This window comes from Metarhizium robertsii, assembly GCF_000187425.2.
Source record: "Metarhizium robertsii ARSEF 23 chromosome Unknown MAA_Scf_2, whole genome shotgun sequence".
Taxonomy (NCBI): domain Eukaryota; kingdom Fungi; phylum Ascomycota; class Sordariomycetes; order Hypocreales; family Clavicipitaceae; genus Metarhizium; species Metarhizium robertsii.
Window position 1 is genome coordinate 516,403 of NW_011942160.1, and position 18,699 is coordinate 535,101.

The following is an 18,699-nucleotide window of genomic DNA, read 5'->3' on the forward strand; positions in this document are numbered from 1 at the left end:
AGGGGAGCGGTATTGCACAAGATCCGCGTCCGGACCTAATCTGCCAATCTCTTCCAAGGCATCCCTTCCCTGTTGAAAGTCTGGTTTGTATCACAATCAGTAACACACCAGGTGCTTGATTTGCCGAGGGTGACATCCCCGCTCAAGAAGAAATATCGCTCCAACCGACGTTTCCTGCGTGTTGGCTGTACAGTCATACCGCTCCTGACTGACTTGCCAATGTCTAGAATGTTGTTCCTGGACCATTTTGAGCGTCCAACTTCAATTCGGTATAGGCGGCAAAAATTTGGATGAGGCTCAAGTCTTTGGCCTGGGCAGAGAACGCACAACACTTGGGCGTTGCTCGCCACTTGGCTTGAACCAAGTATTGTACCTACCCTATATGGTTTTGATTCTTTTTGCTGAAAAAACCCCAACTGTATCTTTCTAATAGGTCACAGTAGGGGACAAAAAGTATTCACCAGATCAGCTTCCTAGCTATCATGCTCTACAGTATAATGTACTCTAGGATATTAGTATACTGCTATATTGGCAAACATATTCCGCCATGGACTGCATACGCTCCGCTGTTTCTGTATCATAGTTCTACGAAGACTCCAGTCTATATCAAAGACCCCATCAAGCAAGAGAAATGCTCATCCTCTGCACCTTTCGTGACCAGCTGTCTGCCCCATGCATATATAATCCACCGGGGTGAAGCCCAAGCACACTGCCGCAGCCGCCAACTCACATTATGATCGGCTCCTAAATGCTCTCCGAAATGACTCCCAGCGCTATGAGGCTACCTTCATCCTTCTGAATGTCAATATTGTTCACTACCACGCAGATCACGCACGTACCTGACTCCAGTAGAATCCAGTAATGGTAGACCCAGCAGCAATTGTCATGGGCTTTCTCACAAACTCAAGATTCACAACCGTTTTCTTCTCTCTGAAATGGCAACATCTGCCCCAATTCGTCCAAATCTGAGTTGTTAGCACAAGCATGGACAATATCATATTGGGAATGTGAGCCACGTGCCTTGAATGATTTCAATTGCCCATCTTTATAGATCCACATCACGTTGTCGCTGGTGTAATACCTGACATATATCTCAATAGCAGTGATGAACTCACCGCCCGGACCGTCAATATCAAAGTGCATAACCTTGGCGTACTCGGATGGTTTGTATCGTCCCAGCCTGCGACTTGCAGCCGGGACGTTCTCGGCGTTGAAATGAAACTCGATGCCGCGCAGTGTGCCCAGGCTGGTAACAGACATGCCGGTCAAGGAACGGAGATGCGACCCCCTAGGTCCTCCAAACATGGTCCAACAAAGTGGTTGGTACCTGGCTGTCGATGTAGGTCTTGCTGTGAAATAATCGTCATTCAGATGTAAATTATTCCCTGGGATTCGCGGGTACCAAAACGCAGAATCTCGGAGAGAATGGCGTTTTGTAGTATCGTTTTTCGGAATGCACTCTGCGACAGCCAAGCTCACCATCTTGAGTCCCTTGAGGCTCTGTCAGCTGGTGCTGAGATTGACTAACGGAGGGCCAACTTACGTCGAACCCGGCTTTGATGGCTGCGATGGGCCCCGAAACCGCAAGGCGCTTCGTTTTGGGAGCCTCATGCGTACATCCAACCCATGGCGATGTTGGCCTGCCCTCAAGCACGCATTGGATACCTTGTATGCCTCTTGACCCTACGGCCAGGTTGAACCCTTGGAGAAATGGAACCTTTAGTACTAACTCATTGCCCTCTGTTCTGTATCCCAACTGAATCTCTTGACCACTCTTCGGGATCAGCCTCATCCCCGCAATATACTCAAGGTCTCCTAGCTGGATAACAGAGAATGCAATTTGATCGAGATGGCTGGGAAGTGATGTCTGCAGCTCGTGGAATAGACGACACCCTTCCCCAAATCCGTAGCCTGGCTCCGTGCTCGTCTGCTTATCTAAATCGCCAGTTGCCTCTGACCAGTGTAACCACCCTGGACTGACTAGATTCGATCGGGCCAAAGGCAGCACGGGAAGATCGTTCCCTCGCAAACATACCGTTCGCCAGACCTGCTGGATCAACTTCCAGACCCTTTCTCTGTTTTGCATGCCCTCATCGCGATGGGCCGTGTTGGTGCGATGATATAACCATCTCCAGTCAGATGTCTTGTCCCACTCGCGAGACTCAAATAGCCAACAACGGTCAGCACCAGCCCTAAATCTGGAAGCCCAGAATTGATTGCTGTTGAAGATGGGTATGAACGACCGCACAGCTCGACGGGCACTGAAAGCATCTACTGTTGGCAGATGTGATGCAATCTCCAAGCAAATCTCCCGAGGAAGTGTGGTAAAACAGTTTGGCACTATGCTTTTTGCCTGAGCAGTGCTTGGAAATTGCGGCGTCTTTGGAGCCTCTAATGGAAGCAGTCGGATCTCCGGGACACGACAAGGATCATGTCTGGCAACCTCGAACAGCGCCAGGTCTTCGTCACGATCGACGAATCGGTGTTCCCAAGGGTAGCAGTCCTGATTCTTCACCGTGATCAAACCCCCGAAACTATGACCCCAACTAAGGCCGGCCTCTGTAAATGGACACGGTAGCGACTGGCAAATTTGGAACAGGGTTCTACAAGGGATTGGCTCGGGAGAATAGACCATGTCTAGAAGGGACCAGCAAGCCTCATGAAAGGGAAAGCCGTGTAGACCGTTGAGTGAGTCCTGACGAAACACTCCGACACGGCCAGTATCCGGAACGTCGTATCCCTCGTCATCCCATCGCGCGTTGAAGTCTCGAGGGGCAATGAACCAGCCATCATCGGGATCATTATAGATTCCGACTCCTGTTACTGCAACCCCGGTCGGGCTGATGTAGACTATTGACGTCAGCTTAACTCTTGCGAAGAACGGCGGGCAATTTCACACTTACGAAGGCGAAACTGGTTTTCCCAAGACGCCGAACTGGGGTCTTCATAGTTGAGGATAATGTATCCGCAAAGAACACAGGAGAAGATACTAGGGCTCATGGCTTTTTGGCGTCCGAGGTAAATTGTGAGACGAGGATAGCCAGAAATATTTGCCCTATTAGCACTTAAAGTGCAAATTCCACCCAAATTTTCGGGAGGTTGCTGGTTTGCTGAGTTGCCGCGGTGCTGGTCACATCCACAGGCTCTTGACGAAAAATTATTCTGGGAATCAAAAGTTAAAGGGGTAAATGTATTGAACGGTACAGCTCCTTGTACACAAGTGAAAATTTGTGGTTGGCAAGGCAGTCTCGGCTGGTATTCACGCAGCGTGTGATGATTTGGAAGAAGCTATATTCGTTCGCCTGTGTCAGGTGAGAAAGTCTACTAGGTCACGTGGATGGTATAAAGAGTTGTCGAAGGTACATGAGCAGTCTCGAAGCACCGGCATAAAGTTAGTAGGTTTAAGTTTACTTAACCAAGAGTCCAAGACGGTAGCTCAGGCTATCACGAGACAGCTAAAACTAGCGGGCCGCGACAAAGCACTTATTATATTAGTATATTTACGCGGTCCGTGTTATAATGCGTAAATAGTTTATTTTCTTGGGTCTTTTATAGTCCTTAGCTTAATTTGGCTTGCTATTATATTTGTTAGTCTTATAAGGGAAATGTGTTACAAGTAACGGGGTATAATTCATCTATTACTAAAGGTCTAAGAAAAGAAAGCTATTAGCTAGTAACTCAAGACCTTTGAGACCCTCAAGCTACGAGATTATTATTGAACCGAGCCCTTTTGCTCTAAACCCTTAGTTAAGCCCTTGTCACAGGATGCATCATGCATCGATGTTGGCCACAGCCCTAAAATTGTCTCGGTATAATACCAGACATTTTAGGTTTCACAAGGCTCACAGCCGCACATGTATTTACCCTTATTATAGTTATATTTACTTACACTTACTATAAATATTAAGGCTTAATAAGATTTTAAAATACTTTATAATAAGGCCGCTTAAAGTATATTTTATTATTTAAGCTAATTTTACTAAAAAACTTAAGGTATATATTAAATATTAGCTTATTTTAAGATATAACCCCTTAATAAAGGTATTAAGCCTAGTATATTTATATATATTAATATTATTATCTGGTATTTTTATTACGGAAAGGGGCGCTAAGAGTCAGGTCTTAGGCCGTTTCTGTCGGCCACTGCGATACGATGCGCGTCGCCTAAATCAGTGTCCATTGCTGCCGACCCGTCGCCTAGTCTGTCTGCATGTGACCGTGGAAACCGTCTGGTTTACTTGAAAGATATGTACAAACTTAAGGAACCGGGCCCAGCCAGATGCCGGTATGATAGTCCACCTGAAAATACATGGTTAGCGATGGCATCCAGCCGAGCCACGTCGCAGCCCGGAGGCCTCCGCTAGTCCCGACGGCCGGCGGGGCCCTCCGGGCCAATGAAGGCAATCCATCACCACTAGGGCGTTGCGCTGAATCTGACGCGGGGTCGTGGGTCATGTTTCCAGACACAGTTTGGCCCGGTCTTTGTGTTGGGAGCTTGGCGATGCTCAAGGCTCCGTTGCTCCATCCCCAAATGTTACGATCGATGCAGTAGCCAGGCAGTGAGTGGTCAACATAGGGTTTATGATCTACCCTACACTCCAGCACTTGGTGGATTGAGTGGAGTGGCTTTCAACCTTGGTCAGCAAGGAACGGAATATGAAGCTCGCCCAGCGAGGTGAAGCGGGCAGACAAGCTCGAACTCGGGGTCCAAAGGAATGAATGGGATGCGACCAGTCGCCGGCGGGAAAGACGAAGAAGGGGAGGAAAAAAACAAACAACGTTGTACAATGAACAAACTCAGTTGGCTTGTCATGCTTGCCCAAGTGCGCATAATTCTCTTTTGTGTCAAGTTCGGAAGTGCAATGCTTGGTCAGTTCCGCCCGTTTCAAAATACAAGCTCACCATTTTGCATCGTCATCTGGTTCAGCATCCGATGGAAAGGCTCGGAACTTCCAAGTAAAGACGGGCCAGGAAACCCCGGATATTGACGAAAAGGGGTGAGGTGCATGGTGTTACTGCGCCATATTTCTGTGTGCCCCGAGGAATAGAATGGCGACAATGGGAATTATGCCTGTGGGCGTTTGTCAACGTCATGCCGCGGACTCATGCGCAGGTCGTTGTGTGCAAGGGTTGAGCCAAGAGTAGCCAAAAGATCTACGGTTTGGTGTTTTTCTTGGTGGAAACAAGAACTAATGCGCACATGATTGATGAGGCAAAAACAACGAAAAAGAACACGCTTATTGTTAAGCGCATCACGTATTGCAACGACGATTCTGGAAGGGGCACTGAGAATCAAAAGGGGGGATACCCGTGCCGCGCCCCACCAGTTGACTTTATTTGGAACTCGCTACCGCTGGCGGCTCCGCCGGCAGCAGAGGATTTCAGTGTATCTCAGTATAACGATTTAGGTCTCGACTAGGTTATCCGCTCCCTACGATGCACAGTTGAACGCCGATAACGGCGGAGCGTTCCTACACCGCCCTCCGGAGCCCAAGCCCTATCGTCGTTGATACCTACATGGCAAGCAATGTATCGTAAAGTCCGGGAGATATAGAGTCGACGAGACAACCAGAAATGGCCTCCATACTCAACGGCTGCAAAAGATTGAGGTAATTCATGGAATAGGAATTCAGCATGCCCTCGGTGATGCATCCATGCGAATAGGAGCGCAATGCAGGCCACCGTGAGGCAAAACCGCGATTCAGGAAACGTCCTCGACGTCAATTCACCGAACCTTAACGGATCACGGTCAGAGCTTGCCCAAAGGGAAGCCGGCTTATAACCGTCGTCGCTACCTTAGTTTATGCCAGCTAAGGTGAGCGGCGGGCGCCGCTTCAGGGGTAAGTTTTAATAGTCCGGGATTCGTACGAACACGCAGGCAGAATCCCGACTCCAGCGTGGCTTGGCAGTGAACCCAAAACCTCCCGCGTCGTGGTCAGCCAGACTCTTTGTTCGAGAACCTGTTTTTCACCCCTGAGAGTCTGGAGGCGTTCCAGAATACGGCCAAGAAGTTTGCTTGTCGGCGGCGTAGGAGATATTACCCGACGCGACAATTGTCCTCTTGCTGCGACTTTTGTATGATGATGCCGCCGCAACCCTTTTATCTCGTGGCTTTCCCCCCAGACGTAATTGGAGCTATCGTCCGCGCCGCGCAATGTTTAAAACCAACTAGTATGGACGGCGGCGAATAGTCGACCTGTTGCTGGCAAAAGAGACAAATTGGTTGTTATCATATATCACATAATTTCGTCGCAAATGCCGAGAGCCCTTCCGTCGTCGATCACCGCATTGATGATTATGCCTCCTGATTGAAGTTGGACTTCAGATTGACGGCCATGTCCTAAGAGCGCGGCGGTGGCATGGAGACATATGTGAATCCATATTATGGAAATCCGTCTATAGTGCAACTCCCGACTTGCCGTAATCACTCGCCAAACTCGTCCACAATCCACGATTTCCACATGTGGCAGCGCATCTGTGGAATGGAGTGTTGATGATATGGCTGCATATGTGAGTCCATATGTGGATTTCGTGTAGTGGCTTTGAACCCTGACCCCCCTGAGACGGCCGGAGCCGATGAGCCTTGCCCCGGCCTGCTGGCTGACTCTGTCGATTTGCCAAGAACACCAAATCGCTCTTGCGACGCGTGGCCCCTAGTGAATCTGAAACACTTGCCAAAGGGTTTATGTCTTATACTAATAAGTAGATGCGCACTTTAGAGCGCAGTTGGCGGTAGCTGTAGGAATAATTATAAAGAGGCACCGTGATTCCTCGCAAAGGAGCAATCAAGGACATAAGCATCGACTACACATCCGATACCAAGCTTTCATGCCGATTGTATGTTCTTCTCAACTTATATTTCTTGCCTCAAAAGAGACGCTCGTTCCCAAGCCTTTTATTCCTTATCCTTCTCTAACATCTATCTCGGCAATCGCTGGTCGAATGTCCGTTAGTAGAGCGGCTCAGCTACAGCAATAGTTTCGAACAAACTCGCGTTTTTTTTTAAAGAAAAAAAAAAAGGCATCAAAATGGTCGGAAGTCTGTACTTGCGTGCGGCGGCGGCCACCCTGCTCTTGACCGGGATGCCCACGATGGCCGGCTGCATCGACCCCGCTGCCACCATCCCGGCAGCCCCCGCAGCCGGTGCCGGGACCGGAGCCACCGCCAAAGCCGCGGCCGAGCCCGGGGCCGAGGCCAAGGACAGTATCACCTGCCACATCCTCGACACCACCGCGGGGCGCCCGGCCAAGGGCGTGCGCGTAAGCCTGCAGGGCCCCAACAACAGCACCTTCCAGAGCACCACCGGCGATGACGGCCGCGTCAACACCTGGGAGTCCGCCGGCGAAGGAGGCCAGAAGCTTGACGAAATCCTCGCCGCCAGCCAAGGGTCCGAGCAGTGGACGCTGAACTTCAAAACCGGGGAATACTTCAAAGACACGACTGCCTTCTTCCCTGAGGCCACCGTCGCCTTCGTCGTCGACCAGGGCGAGCGCTACCACGTGCCTCTGCTGCTGACCCCCTTTAGCTATACTACGTATCGCGGAAGCTAGACGGCCGAGTTGCCTGCCGTGGAGACAGTTCTGCGGGGTTCTAGCCGCATCCTGGACGAGGGAGTACCTGCCGTGGCCAGTTAATAAGGATGCATAGTGAAGTTTTAGGAGCTTATCCTTCATGTTCCGGGCTCATAACTGTTCGTTAAAACTGGGTGGATGAAAAACATGGAATTGTTGATTGTTGTCTCCTATAATGTATAGGTAGCTTCATAGGAGATGCCTGAGCTATTTGAATATATCAACTGCCTCCTAAACCACTCGGCGTTTTCTCCGTTGTAACGGGTTGTACGAGAAGTTCCGATAGGAGCTTGCAACGTGTAACGGCCAGGGTTCCCAAGGGATGAACTAGTCAGAGTTTATGTTGGCAGAGCCACTAGGGCAGTCAGTCTGAGCGGTTGGGTGTTACGTTAGTGATAGGTCGTAGACCGTAACCAAGTGATTAGAGTCAAAGCGTAGACAGCTGGGCTTTGGTCAATGTGATGATCAGCGTGGTCATCAATTCCATTGCATCCATTTTACAGCGAAATTGAGTTGCGTTGACTGCTTACTCAGCATTTTTTCCAGTGGAGTTGAAAAAGTTGATCAATGTCACAAGCAAATTGAGTTGATTTCATCAAGTTGAAGACGTTGAACCATCCACCCCCTGTCCAGGGACACACGGTGTAAGCACACGGCCGCCTAACTACATTCCAACTCACCATCCCATATTATACTTGACGTCTTCGGTCCCTCAAGGCCTTGAGGAAAACCAAGGACCTTTGATACCAAAGACTGTTATTAGTTGAATTGAGCTAAATTGCTCCAAGCCCTCTATTGAGCCCTTGTCACAACTTGTATCATACGTGTAATTTCATTTGGCTACAGAGCGAAACAACTGAAAATTAAAATTAATATTTATATATTCCTTGTGACACCTGGCTTAATGCTCTCCAAGATTTCCACCAACTCTCGAAACACCTTCTTCTGGGTCCTATTACCCTCCTCTGAAGTCACAAATTCATGCGGCGTGCTTAGCTGACAGTCCTCCATGTAGACTCCATGACTCTTCAATCCTGCCGTAGCAGCCGCGACATACGTTCTCGCCCCCATTTCGGGCGTACGTCCAAAAAGCCCAAAACCGACGCTGGTGATCATCTTGTAGTACCACGGCCAAGAATAATTCTCCCGCAACAGTTGCGTCTTGCAGGCCCCGGGCTCGACCATGTTCAGCACGACCTGCTCCTTGCCCTGCTCCCTCGCGCTCATCGTCATTTGTGCTGCGACTTCCCGACCAGTCAAGAGGCTCATGAGCTTTGTGTTGGCATACCGGTTAAGCATGTCGTGGTCATGCTGGAAATGCTTAAAAATAAAGGGCTCATTACGGCCTTCGAAAGTAGTGTAAAAGTGGGCATTGGAGCAGACCACGACTAGATGTGGGATGTCATTAGTATCCGGATCAGAATCGGGCGACGAGACATTCCTGTTGGGGTAGAAGTTTTGCTTGGTATCCCGTAGCACGGGAAGAAGCAGCAAAGCCATGAGCCAAGTCGAAATGACATTGACCGTGGTTAGGCGCTCGTAGCCCTCTGCCATCTGGTATAAAATGCTTAGGAAGCCGGCGTTTTCGACGACAACATCCAGACGGGTCAGGCTGGCGGCGCGACTGCAAAAGGCTTTGACGCTGTCGAAGGATTCCATGTCCACCTGCCAAACCTCGACTCTATCCGGGTCGAGAGTGGCGTCAATACGCTCCGTTGACTCTATGTCGCGCTTCGCGGCTTGGCCCTTGTTTAAATCTCGACAACCGAGGATGACCTTTTTGGCTTGGAGGCGGATAAAGTATCGAGCTGCCTCGAGCCCAAGCCCTGTGTTTGCACCCGTGATGAGAACTATCTTGTCGGTGAAGTCGCCTTTTGGGCAAGGCAAGGGCAGCATCTGGGTCTTGAAAGACCTCCAAAGATTCCGATTCCTACATAATGGGAGCACACACAATGTTAGCCACCACGTTGGCAAGAATCGGCGGAGCCAGAGACGTACATTTTGGGCCGTGGGGTGCCGGTATGGCACGGCGGGCAGTCGTGTCGGGGAGAACAAGCCTGTTCCAGGTAGGCAGGAGCTAGAGTTATATTGTAATTGTAAGCCAGGGATATTCAGTTTAGGCGAGGACGTGGTGTGCGTGAGTGCATGGCAGCTGTGCGGTGCTGGAGGTGGTCGTTTTGAAAAGCATTCTGTGATGGAAGAGTTTTGGAGATAGCCACGGACGGAATGCGCGAATTCCAGAGCCTGCTTGACCTTGAGACATGGGTACATATGTAGGATCAATAGCATTGATAGTAGTAACCCTGTCTTGCCCAGAGTACTTCCGCTCAGCCAAAACGTGGGTTCCAAACGTAAGCAGATCAGGCCGAGGTTGGATTCGCTTTCATGCCAAAGTAACCTGCCAGCGGCATTGGTTGGTCTTTTTGGAGCTTGTCTGATACGCAGTAGAGATTTGAAGCGTCTGGTGCTACAGTGGTACATGACGTGCTGGTTATCTGGATTTGCCACGGAAGAACCACCAGAAAAGAGTCAACTCAACCTACGGAGCAACGCTCCATGTTTTCAATTATTATAAATACACTTTGTGAACTTGTACATAGCCTTAGACTTTCTATCATTTCCCCACCATTAAATCGGCAATCATGGCCGCTTCAATTTCTTCTTTGCTGTCACTGCCGTATGACATATTGCGCTACTTCGCTGCAGTCTTCTCATCATGTACAGTCGCGTCTTCACCCCGGACAAGACCATTTTCTGTTCTAGAAACGGACGAATCTTCACCAGGAGCCTCAGCAAGACCAAATTCCGTCTGGTGATTTGTCCGTAGGTCCACATGTCTCAAAAAAGAGGCGGCGACGAGGCCCAATCCCGCGATGCCAACCAACATGAGCCAAATGACTCTTAATGAGCTCACATATACGTGAATTACCTGTCCCCTGGTGGGCTCTGGCAACTTTGCGATTGATAGGTCGCCATTCTCAGAACCAGACGTGAATGTATAGGCACGGCCGTCTGTCAGCAATTGTCGCATGTTGGCGTCATCCACGTAGTGCAGGTTATGGTTTACCTGGTCATTGAAGACAATGGCGGACATGGTAACGCCCCAAACCAGCCCAAGGGCTCTCACAAATGCAAAGGCACTGGTAGCCGTCGCTACATCCTTTTCTGCGAGTGATGCGAGCGCCGAGGGCAGCGAGGCGGTGAAGATGAAACCCGCTCCGCAAGCAGCAATAATCTGGTAACCGATCCATTTGCCGCGACTAGAGTCCCTGTCCAGAGTGGAAAACAGTCCAAGACCGATGGTCATGATGGCGAAGCCGGCCCAGTGCAAGGGTTTGTATTTCCCTGTTTTAGACAAGGTACCTGCTGCTGTACTGCCAAATACCACGAGGGCGACGGCAAAGGCCAGGAAGCAGATGCCCGACTCGAGTGGCGTTGCGTCCTTGACAGCCTGAAAGTAGATTGGTAGAAAGGTACTGACGGCTTGTACGATGATTGATGCGAGAAAAATGATGATGAAGGCCATGACTGCCGTAGACTTTTTGAAGATCCGGGGAGGCATGGTAGGTTCGGCACAAAACCGAGAGGCCTGATGGACGTGGAAGACGGCCCAGCCAACGACGCCCAATACGATGGGCATAACGACTCGCCATGAGCCCCATTCGTAGCCAGGCGTGCCGCCCATGATGAGGCCGAAGAATAGACTGGTCATGGACGGCATGAAGATGGCATTGCCCAAGAAATCCACGCGAGCGAGGGCGGCGCGCCACGTCTGACGGCGCCGGGTTTTGACCTGCAAGAGAAAAAATATGACCAAGGCAGACGCTCCAGACACTGGTAGATTCAGCCAGAACACCCATCGCCAGTTCACCTCGGCCAAGGCACCGCCGATGATGGGGCCAATGGTGCTACCAAGGGCAGCCGTCGAGAGCATGACACTCAGATACGGTCCGCGATGCCGGGGCGGAAGCAGATCGCAAATCAGTATCTCGGGGAGGACATTGATGCCGCCAGTGCCGAATCCTTGGATGACACGGCCGCAGATGAGCATGCCGACGTTGTGTGCGCCGCCGGCGATGCCGCTCCCGATGGCAAACAGCGCCATGGCAACGAACAGAGGCCGACGACGCCCGAAAATGTTTGCAATCTGGCCATATAGAGGCTGCGGGATCGTGCAGGCGAATAGATACGACTGGGCGACCCAAACGTACTCGCTTGCGCCGCCAATCTCGCGCGTGATTGTTGGCAGCGACGTCGTGATGACCGTCGCGTCGATGCCCGAGTTGAGGGTCAGCAATGAGAGAACAGCGCAAATCGTCAAGATGCGCCAAGTATGCTGAAACTTGGCCGGCGCGTCAACATGATGGTCTTGAGTGTCCTTGGATACCTCTGCCTCTCTCTGCTGGGAGGTGCCGTGCCCAGGCAGTTGAGGCTGCTGTATCTCGGCATCGACGTCTTTTGCCGCCATTTGCAACAGTCAAATGGCCAAATCGTCTAACAAGAGGCCGTTGTAAATGCTGAGAACGGAGGAGGATGGAAATGGCAAACACCAGCAAGGCGGAAGACAAACGTCTGGTCAACGGTAGCAAAAAACTTGAGGCTCACCAGACATCAAGCACCCCAAGCAGCAACGCACGGGGCGGCTGCGGACCGGGCGGCTGCGGCTGCTTGCTTTGAAAGAAAAGACGGGTGTGCACAAAAAAAGCAACAGATGACTTAATTTGCACTGCATGTCTCGAGCTCGCCGGCTTGAAGGGGTCGACTGGTGGGTGGTCAGCAGCCGGGGGTGGTGAGAGATGCCGAGTTCATTCATGTCTGGTCAATGTTGCCCGAAAATGACATGTTGGCTTGCCAGACAAAGGAAAACACACAAGCCAACGACCAACGGCCAACAACTTTGCACCAGGCCGCTTGACGTGTCACAACACAGCCCGGATGCCACCAGACGGCACGCGGTTGCGGAAAAGCCCCGGAAAAGCACCATCCTGTCAAGCACGGTCAACAGACGAGTCGAGTCGAGTCAAGTACTCGCATCGATGCTGATGTCAGGAAGTAACATTTGAAGCCCCCTCCCTCGCCTCTGCACCTCGCCCTGTTTTTACACGCCGTCGAGCTTCTCACGTCGACTTGACATTTCCCGCTTTCAAAGACAATTCGTCACCTCTCCCGACATCGTCAGCCTCTTGCTCTTGCTCTTGCAGTCGAGGCGAATAGACTCTCCGGCAGACAAGCAACAGCACCACCGTCGCCATGTTCCAACACGTCAGCATCCGCCACATCCCGGCTCTCTACTTTGCCTTTGCCAACTGCGTGGGCCTTGTCATGGATCCTCTGAGCGGCCCTCGCAGCCTCATCGAGCTCTACGGATTGCCGCCGGCCATCGCCAACGTCCCGGAGACATGGCCCGTCTGGCGGGCTGGCCAGGGACGCACCATCCTGCTGGGCCTCCTCATGCATGTCTTCTACTGGCGCCGCCAGTACGCCGTGTGCGACGTCCTTCTCATGGGAACCGCCTTCCTCGGCATCAACGATTGCATGGTGGTGTGGCACAACGGGGACAAGACTTGGGCCTGGATTCGTCTTTTTGGCACCTTTGCGTTTGCGGCTGCAGGATTCTTCGGCCTCACTCAGGGCCCTGGTGCCAAGAACAAGACTGCTTAGGATGCTGTAGCCTCGTTGACAAATATACCGCCCGGCAGGAGAGGCGGGTTGGTCATGGGAGTTCGGCTCCGAGCGCATGGAGCTTGGGAGCATGAAGCATTTGGAATATGCCGGTACCGTCGATGGATGGGCAGAAGGGATGGAGGGGGGGATGGCCCAATCATTAGTGGTATTCTGAATCAAGTCTATATTCAAGTTGGGGCCGTTGTCTATTTCTGTGCCGACATGGAGTGAATACGATGTTGGGATTCCGCCCCAGGCCTTGCCAAACATTGACACGACAAATACACAGAATGAATTCAGCGAGTGGCCAACACTCGATCCGCCTTGCCGTGTATTTCGGAAACTAGTAAATGTATATTTACATAACAGTTGGAGTTACCGGCTTCTGTGTCAAGCTGGGACTCGGAACAGAATATAAACCAAGCCCGGCATCACGCTGAATTCTGCATCTCCACCGCATCTCAGTCGTAGCTTATCTTTCAACTCATCATGATGTCCTTTTGGGTCCTGAACCACCTCTCTCGAGGCCTTGTCCTTTACGGCCTTTGCCTCATGCTAGCTGTAACGCTGTCTGCCTTGCTCAACGGCTTGTTCAGTCACAAACGCAATGAGCTCAAGCCAAGAAGCTCCCGCTTCATTCTCCTTGAACCTTTTTATACTCTTAAATCGCGTCTCGTCGCGTGGTCCTTTCTCATCCGGGGGCCCTCCATCATCCAAACAACTTATGAAAAGGTACATGATGGCGAGGGCGAGCAGAAAAAACCCGTCTATACGAAATACTCAGCTAACTCTGGGCCAAGTCGAATGGCGCGCCGTTCTCTGTAGATACCCCAAATAATACCATTGTCCTGGTCTCGGACTGGAAGCACATCAAAGAGATCAATGCTGCTCCAGAAGGCACTCTCTCGCTGCTGGGAGCCGCCAAAGACGTGCTCCAGCCAAAGCACACCATGACAAACTTTAACTGGACGAACAAGCGTGGTTCTGATGGCGCGCCGCTGCAGATGGCTTTGCGAGGTCGCCTGGCTGGCCATCTGCCCGTGCTTGTACCTGAAATACGCAGCGACCTGTCGACATTCTTTGACCAGCGATTTCAATCTTTTCCAACAGTCCTTGGTATGGCCGCTCCATGGCAGTGTCGAGGCGAAGTTTTTGCCCTTGATCCCCTCTCTATGGATTGAATGGCCTTGTCTGACATTTTCTGACCTATCCTTGTCTTACTAGGGGCGAAACAAGGAGCCATATTCCCATTGATACTCGGGGCAGTTGCAAGGTCCAACGCGCACGCCTTTTTCGGACCAGAACTTTGTAAGCGTAATTCAAATAGTGCTTGAATAGAGCATAGAAAGTCTTTTTTTTTTTTTTTTTGGTGTGAATGCTAATAGTTGCTGGTACAACGTAGCCCGAGATGCAACCTTCTTAGCAGCCGGCATCAAGATGATCGAGCACACGCTGATTATTGCCGAGATTCTGCGCATGGTCCCGGGCATAGTATCCGAGTAAGTAGTATACTTGTCACACTAGCTCAACTCCTGACACGGCCTTTGCAACTAACAAGCACCAACCAAACATAGTCCTCTCGGCAAATTCTTGTCGAGCCGGCTTGACTCCGGTAGCGTCATGACCGACGCCCTGGTCGCCGTCGTCTCGGAGAGATTTCGAGATGCAGAGCTCCGCAAGCTGAGACATGACATTCCCGAAAAGAATGACTGCATCCAATGGATCATGGACCATGCCCCCCGACACAAGCCCTGGGGTGTGATGCGGGTGGTGCATGAGCTCATCGCGGTGTGGTTTGGATCCGTTCACATTGCCTCAACCACGGCTTGCGCTGCCATCTACGATCTCTGCGACAGGCCCGAATACGTGGACATTCTTCGAGAGGAAATTGAACAAACGGGGTGGGAGGCGTTTGACAAGGCCGGCGGGCAGATCTTGCCGCTTATGGATAGTTTTCTCAAGGAGTCGGCGCGCCTCAATCCCATTGAGTCTGGTACAATCCCTACAGCCGCGTTTCCAATCATTCCAACACCATGTGTACATGTAGTCAGTCCAAGCTAACCAGGTTGCGGCAAAACTAGTCAGCACTCGCCGAAAAGTCCTGAAGCCGTTCCATTTCTCGGACGGGACGTCGGTCCAGCCGGGGCAATGGGTCTGCTCCGCGCCGAGAGCAATGAACCGAAACCCGGAAACTTGGGCCAAGGCTGACGAGTTCTACGGCTTCAGGTTCGTTAAGCCCGAAGTTCTTGACGCGGCTCAGAAAAGCATCAGCAGCTTCGCCACGGTTCTGCCCTCGGCTGAATCCAATGAGTCGTTTACAATCCCCGAGGCGGGCAAGGCATCTGAGTACATAAATTTGTCAGACTGGCAGCAATGGGGAACCGGAAAGGCTTCGTGGTATGTACTATCCTATCCCGTGATTCGCTTGTTCCCTTGCCACTTGTCATTTCTTACTCGTAGTTTTCTTCCCTCTCTGCGGTATGCTAACTGAGTGCCTAGCACGGGAAGATGGTATGCCGCTGCAGCGATTAAAACCATGATCGGGCTGTTCATCACCAAATACGACTTTCAACTTGTGGACCCCAAGGCTAAAAGATATTTTTCTTGGAGGACTTTTATCTATCCGTACGAAGGCACACCGATTGCTCTGACGCCGAGAATGGTACTGGACAAAGAGTTGGGACAGTAGGTGGGCAGGCCAGAATTCTGGTCTCACTCGGTCGCTACGCTTCTGTTATTCGTCATTACATGCGCTTCGTTATTGGTCGATTTGTAAATACTTTTTGTCACTGTCTCAAATCGATATGTCAATGTTCTGTTCCAAATATGGAGCGTGGCGTCATGTGCCCTGTCCGCAGATGGTGAATGCCGGCAACGAAAATGCAACGCAAACATTAAATTGTAAAAATTTGCAAGGTAGTGCATTCAGTCGTCTGACATGCAGGTCTGGTCTCTCTCATTTTCATTTTCGTATAATACCAGACCGAGGACAGAGTACATGCAGAGCGGTAGCATCCAAGCTAACTCGGTAGTGTCGTACCGAAATGGCGCGCTTACTTGCTTTTCTGCACGTCGACCAAGCACGATTGCTCGATTTTGCGTCGATATGCAGCCGGGTCTGTTTGTCAGCCATTGTTTAAAAATGACTACATCCAGCAGCCCCCAACGGTGCAGCAGCCCATGTGAAACCGGGAGGAATCTGAGAACCCTTCCACCCCCCCTATTCAGTTTCCACCCACCCAAGATGCTGCCGCCCTACAACCCGTCAATATTCCCCATGGGGGTGAGAAAAGACCAGACAGGTTGGGGATGAAGAAGGCTTGGAACCAACAGACAGCGCCGCACCGAGTAGCATGCCAAGCCCGAGGAGCAGACGGCCTCAGAAGTGGCCGGGTGACCTTGGCGTAATCCTTCACTTCGTTCCCTCGCTCCCAGTTCTGTTTTGCCTAACCTGGGGTGACTTGTTTCTTGTTCAAATGCCGCTCGAGCTACAGCAACTATTCTTCATCTCAGCCGCGAGCAAGCCCAGCTAGACCACTTCCAATGGATGCCGCACCCATGTTTCGAACCGAATCGCTAGGCCGTGGGCCATCAAGCCGGGCTCGAATAGTCATGGCTCTAACGTGGACGTTTTGGACATTTGCCATTCTATCCGTCTGCTTGCGCTTCTACGTAGGGCTCAAGTGCAGACACCGGGTTGCCCTGGATGACTGGGTCATGCTCGTCGCCTTGGCCTGCCACACCTTGTTCCAGACCTTTCTGACTCTGGCCTGCGTCACCGGCCTTGGCTACCCCGTGGATACAATGACCCTGGAGGAAGTCATCGCAATGTCCAAGTGGCAATGGGGCACCGTGCCGGTCAATCTTCTCGCCAACATCATCTCCAGAGTCTCCATTGCCATCATGCTCGTTCAGATATTCGGCGTCCACAAATGGTTCAGGAAAGTCATCGCCGCCGTTACCGCTACCGTGACGACGCTTGGACTCGTCAACTTCATCTACGTCTTCTTCCAGGCAAAACCATTCCAGGCAAGCTGGGATGTTCGAATCGAAGCCGAGTGGCGCCTGAAACCTCTTGCACACTATATTCTCATATTCATTCAGTGTGGTGGGTGAAGCTCTCGGCGACTTGCTGCACCCTAGCTAACTCTCTGTTCTTAGTCCTGTTTGCCTTGTCCGACTTCATGTACGCCTTCTTCCCCGTCATCTTCATCTGGAGGCTCCACCTGGCTACCCGGAAGAAAGTTGGCCTGATTTTCATCATGACGGGATCCTTTATTACCATGATGGCTGCTATTGGCCGCGTCGTTCTTATAAGAGACACGTTGACTGGCAGCGCCGATAGTTCTCTGGACTCGGATCGCATCTTCGTCTTGTTCGGCATCACTAGCCTCTTGGCCTCGGTCGAGGGGTCACTCGTCATCATTCTCGGCAGCTTGCCCAAGCTGAAGGCTGCCACGAAGCTCAAGTCGTTTGAGGCAATTTCTTCGTCCTTCAGCTCTCTTATTGGCAGGCTTCGTACGGGAGGTCAGTCGGACGCTCCATCGTCGGCGACCAACTATGGCCGGGCAGAGTCAGATATCGAGCTTTGTGCATCTCATGGACATGGCATGGTTTGCTCTCCTGGGTGTAAGCACCATTGCTCTGCCCGCGCAGTGGACATGGACTCGATGGCCAGTGCTTTGCCTCGAGGTTGGGAAAATGAATTCCAGGCGGTGGAGGGTCACGCTGTCATTTACGGACCGGAAGCCAAGAACTATGTATAACGCAGAGGTGGAAATTAAGAATGAGAAACCGACGAGTCTATCTAGTACGAAATACGAATACGAGGGTAAAAAGTTAATATACGTTAACAAGCGTAAAAACGTCAAAAAGTTGATTATATATAATAGTAGTTATTAAACTTAAACGCATAATAAAAGTATATAAATTAAAGTTAAAACGTAAATATAAATCAAATATATTATATAATATACCGCAATTTCTGAACTTCATATAGCTAATATAGAATAGTTTGTAGAATAATATTTGTATAATACGTATATTATTATTTATATTAAGAAAAAAGCTAAAAATATAGCTCAAGGTCTTTCAGCTTTGCTTTTCTTTCTTTCCTTCCTTATCTTTACATACATATATGTACTCGTAGTAGTGGTTTAGCTATTTGTCAATATACTCAGCTTGCACCGCCAAGGTTGGCTGGTCTGGTGCACAGTGCCTGCCCCCCCTGGACTATCCCCGTACTGTCTGGTCTGGTCCAATCAAACACCGACCACACATGTGTAGTGCCCCCAGTGCCCGTATAATTTACTACTGTCACCCGCACTGTGCTACAGGTCGCTAACAAGACAGTATGACGCCACATGCAATCACTTACACAGAGCCTGAGAGCAGGTCTTGGAACTTTACATATTGTAGCCTCAAGTGTCTCCTGGTGGTGTCTGCACATAATTACTAATGTCTG

General features: G+C 50.9%; 7 protein-coding genes across 7 annotated transcripts; 4 read left to right on the plus strand and 3 right to left on the minus strand.

Annotated features, from left to right (window-relative positions):
• Positions 1 to 744: 744 nt before the first annotated feature.
• Positions 745 to 3,000, minus strand: MAA_07129 (F-box domain-containing protein; the record flags this gene model as incomplete). The annotated part of the gene is made up of 5 exons (XM_007825127.2): positions 745 to 792; positions 840 to 945; positions 1,082 to 1,500; positions 1,544 to 2,850; positions 2,904 to 3,000. 5 exons carry the CDS (start codon positions 2,998 to 3,000, stop codon positions 745 to 747), a joined length of 1,977 nt encoding a protein of 658 aa, XP_007823318.2.
• Positions 3,001 to 7,028: 4,028 nt separating this feature from the next.
• Positions 7,029 to 7,550, plus strand: MAA_07130 (Hydroxyisourate hydrolase; the record flags this gene model as incomplete). Its single annotated transcript, XM_007825128.2, has 1 exon — positions 7,029 to 7,550. One exon carries the CDS (start codon positions 7,029 to 7,031, stop codon positions 7,548 to 7,550), a length of 522 nt encoding a protein of 173 aa, XP_007823319.2.
• An 897-nt stretch (positions 7,551 to 8,447) lies between these two features.
• MAA_07131 (short-chain dehydrogenase/reductase) lies at positions 8,448 to 9,467 on the minus strand (the record flags this gene model as incomplete). The annotated part of the gene is made up of 1 exon (XM_007825129.1): positions 8,448 to 9,467. One exon carries the CDS (start codon positions 9,465 to 9,467, stop codon positions 8,448 to 8,450), a length of 1,020 nt encoding a protein of 339 aa, XP_007823320.1.
• Positions 9,468 to 10,263: 796 nt separating this feature from the next.
• Positions 10,264 to 12,039, minus strand: MAA_07132 (major facilitator superfamily MFS_1; the record flags this gene model as incomplete). The annotated part of the gene is made up of 1 exon (XM_007825130.1): positions 10,264 to 12,039. One exon carries the CDS (start codon positions 12,037 to 12,039, stop codon positions 10,264 to 10,266), a length of 1,776 nt encoding a protein of 591 aa, XP_007823321.1.
• A 782-nt stretch (positions 12,040 to 12,821) lies between these two features.
• Positions 12,822 to 13,232, plus strand: MAA_07133 (uncharacterized protein; the record flags this gene model as incomplete). Its single annotated transcript, XM_007825131.1, has 1 exon — positions 12,822 to 13,232. One exon carries the CDS (start codon positions 12,822 to 12,824, stop codon positions 13,230 to 13,232), a length of 411 nt encoding a protein of 136 aa, XP_007823322.1.
• Positions 13,233 to 13,724: 492 nt separating this feature from the next.
• MAA_07134 (Cytochrome P450 CYP5318A1) lies at positions 13,725 to 15,924 on the plus strand (the record flags this gene model as incomplete). Its single annotated transcript, XM_007825132.1, has 6 exons — positions 13,725 to 13,967; positions 14,036 to 14,351; positions 14,638 to 14,734; positions 14,810 to 15,228; positions 15,287 to 15,632; positions 15,735 to 15,924. 6 exons carry the CDS (start codon positions 13,725 to 13,727, stop codon positions 15,922 to 15,924), a joined length of 1,611 nt encoding a protein of 536 aa, XP_007823323.1.
• Positions 15,925 to 16,793: 869 nt separating this feature from the next.
• On the plus strand, positions 16,794 to 18,001 carry MAA_07135 (uncharacterized protein; the record flags this gene model as incomplete). The annotated part of the gene is made up of 2 exons (XM_007825133.1): positions 16,794 to 17,343; positions 17,397 to 18,001. 2 exons carry the CDS (start codon positions 16,794 to 16,796, stop codon positions 17,999 to 18,001), a joined length of 1,155 nt encoding a protein of 384 aa, XP_007823324.1.
• Positions 18,002 to 18,699: the final 698 nt, after the last annotated feature.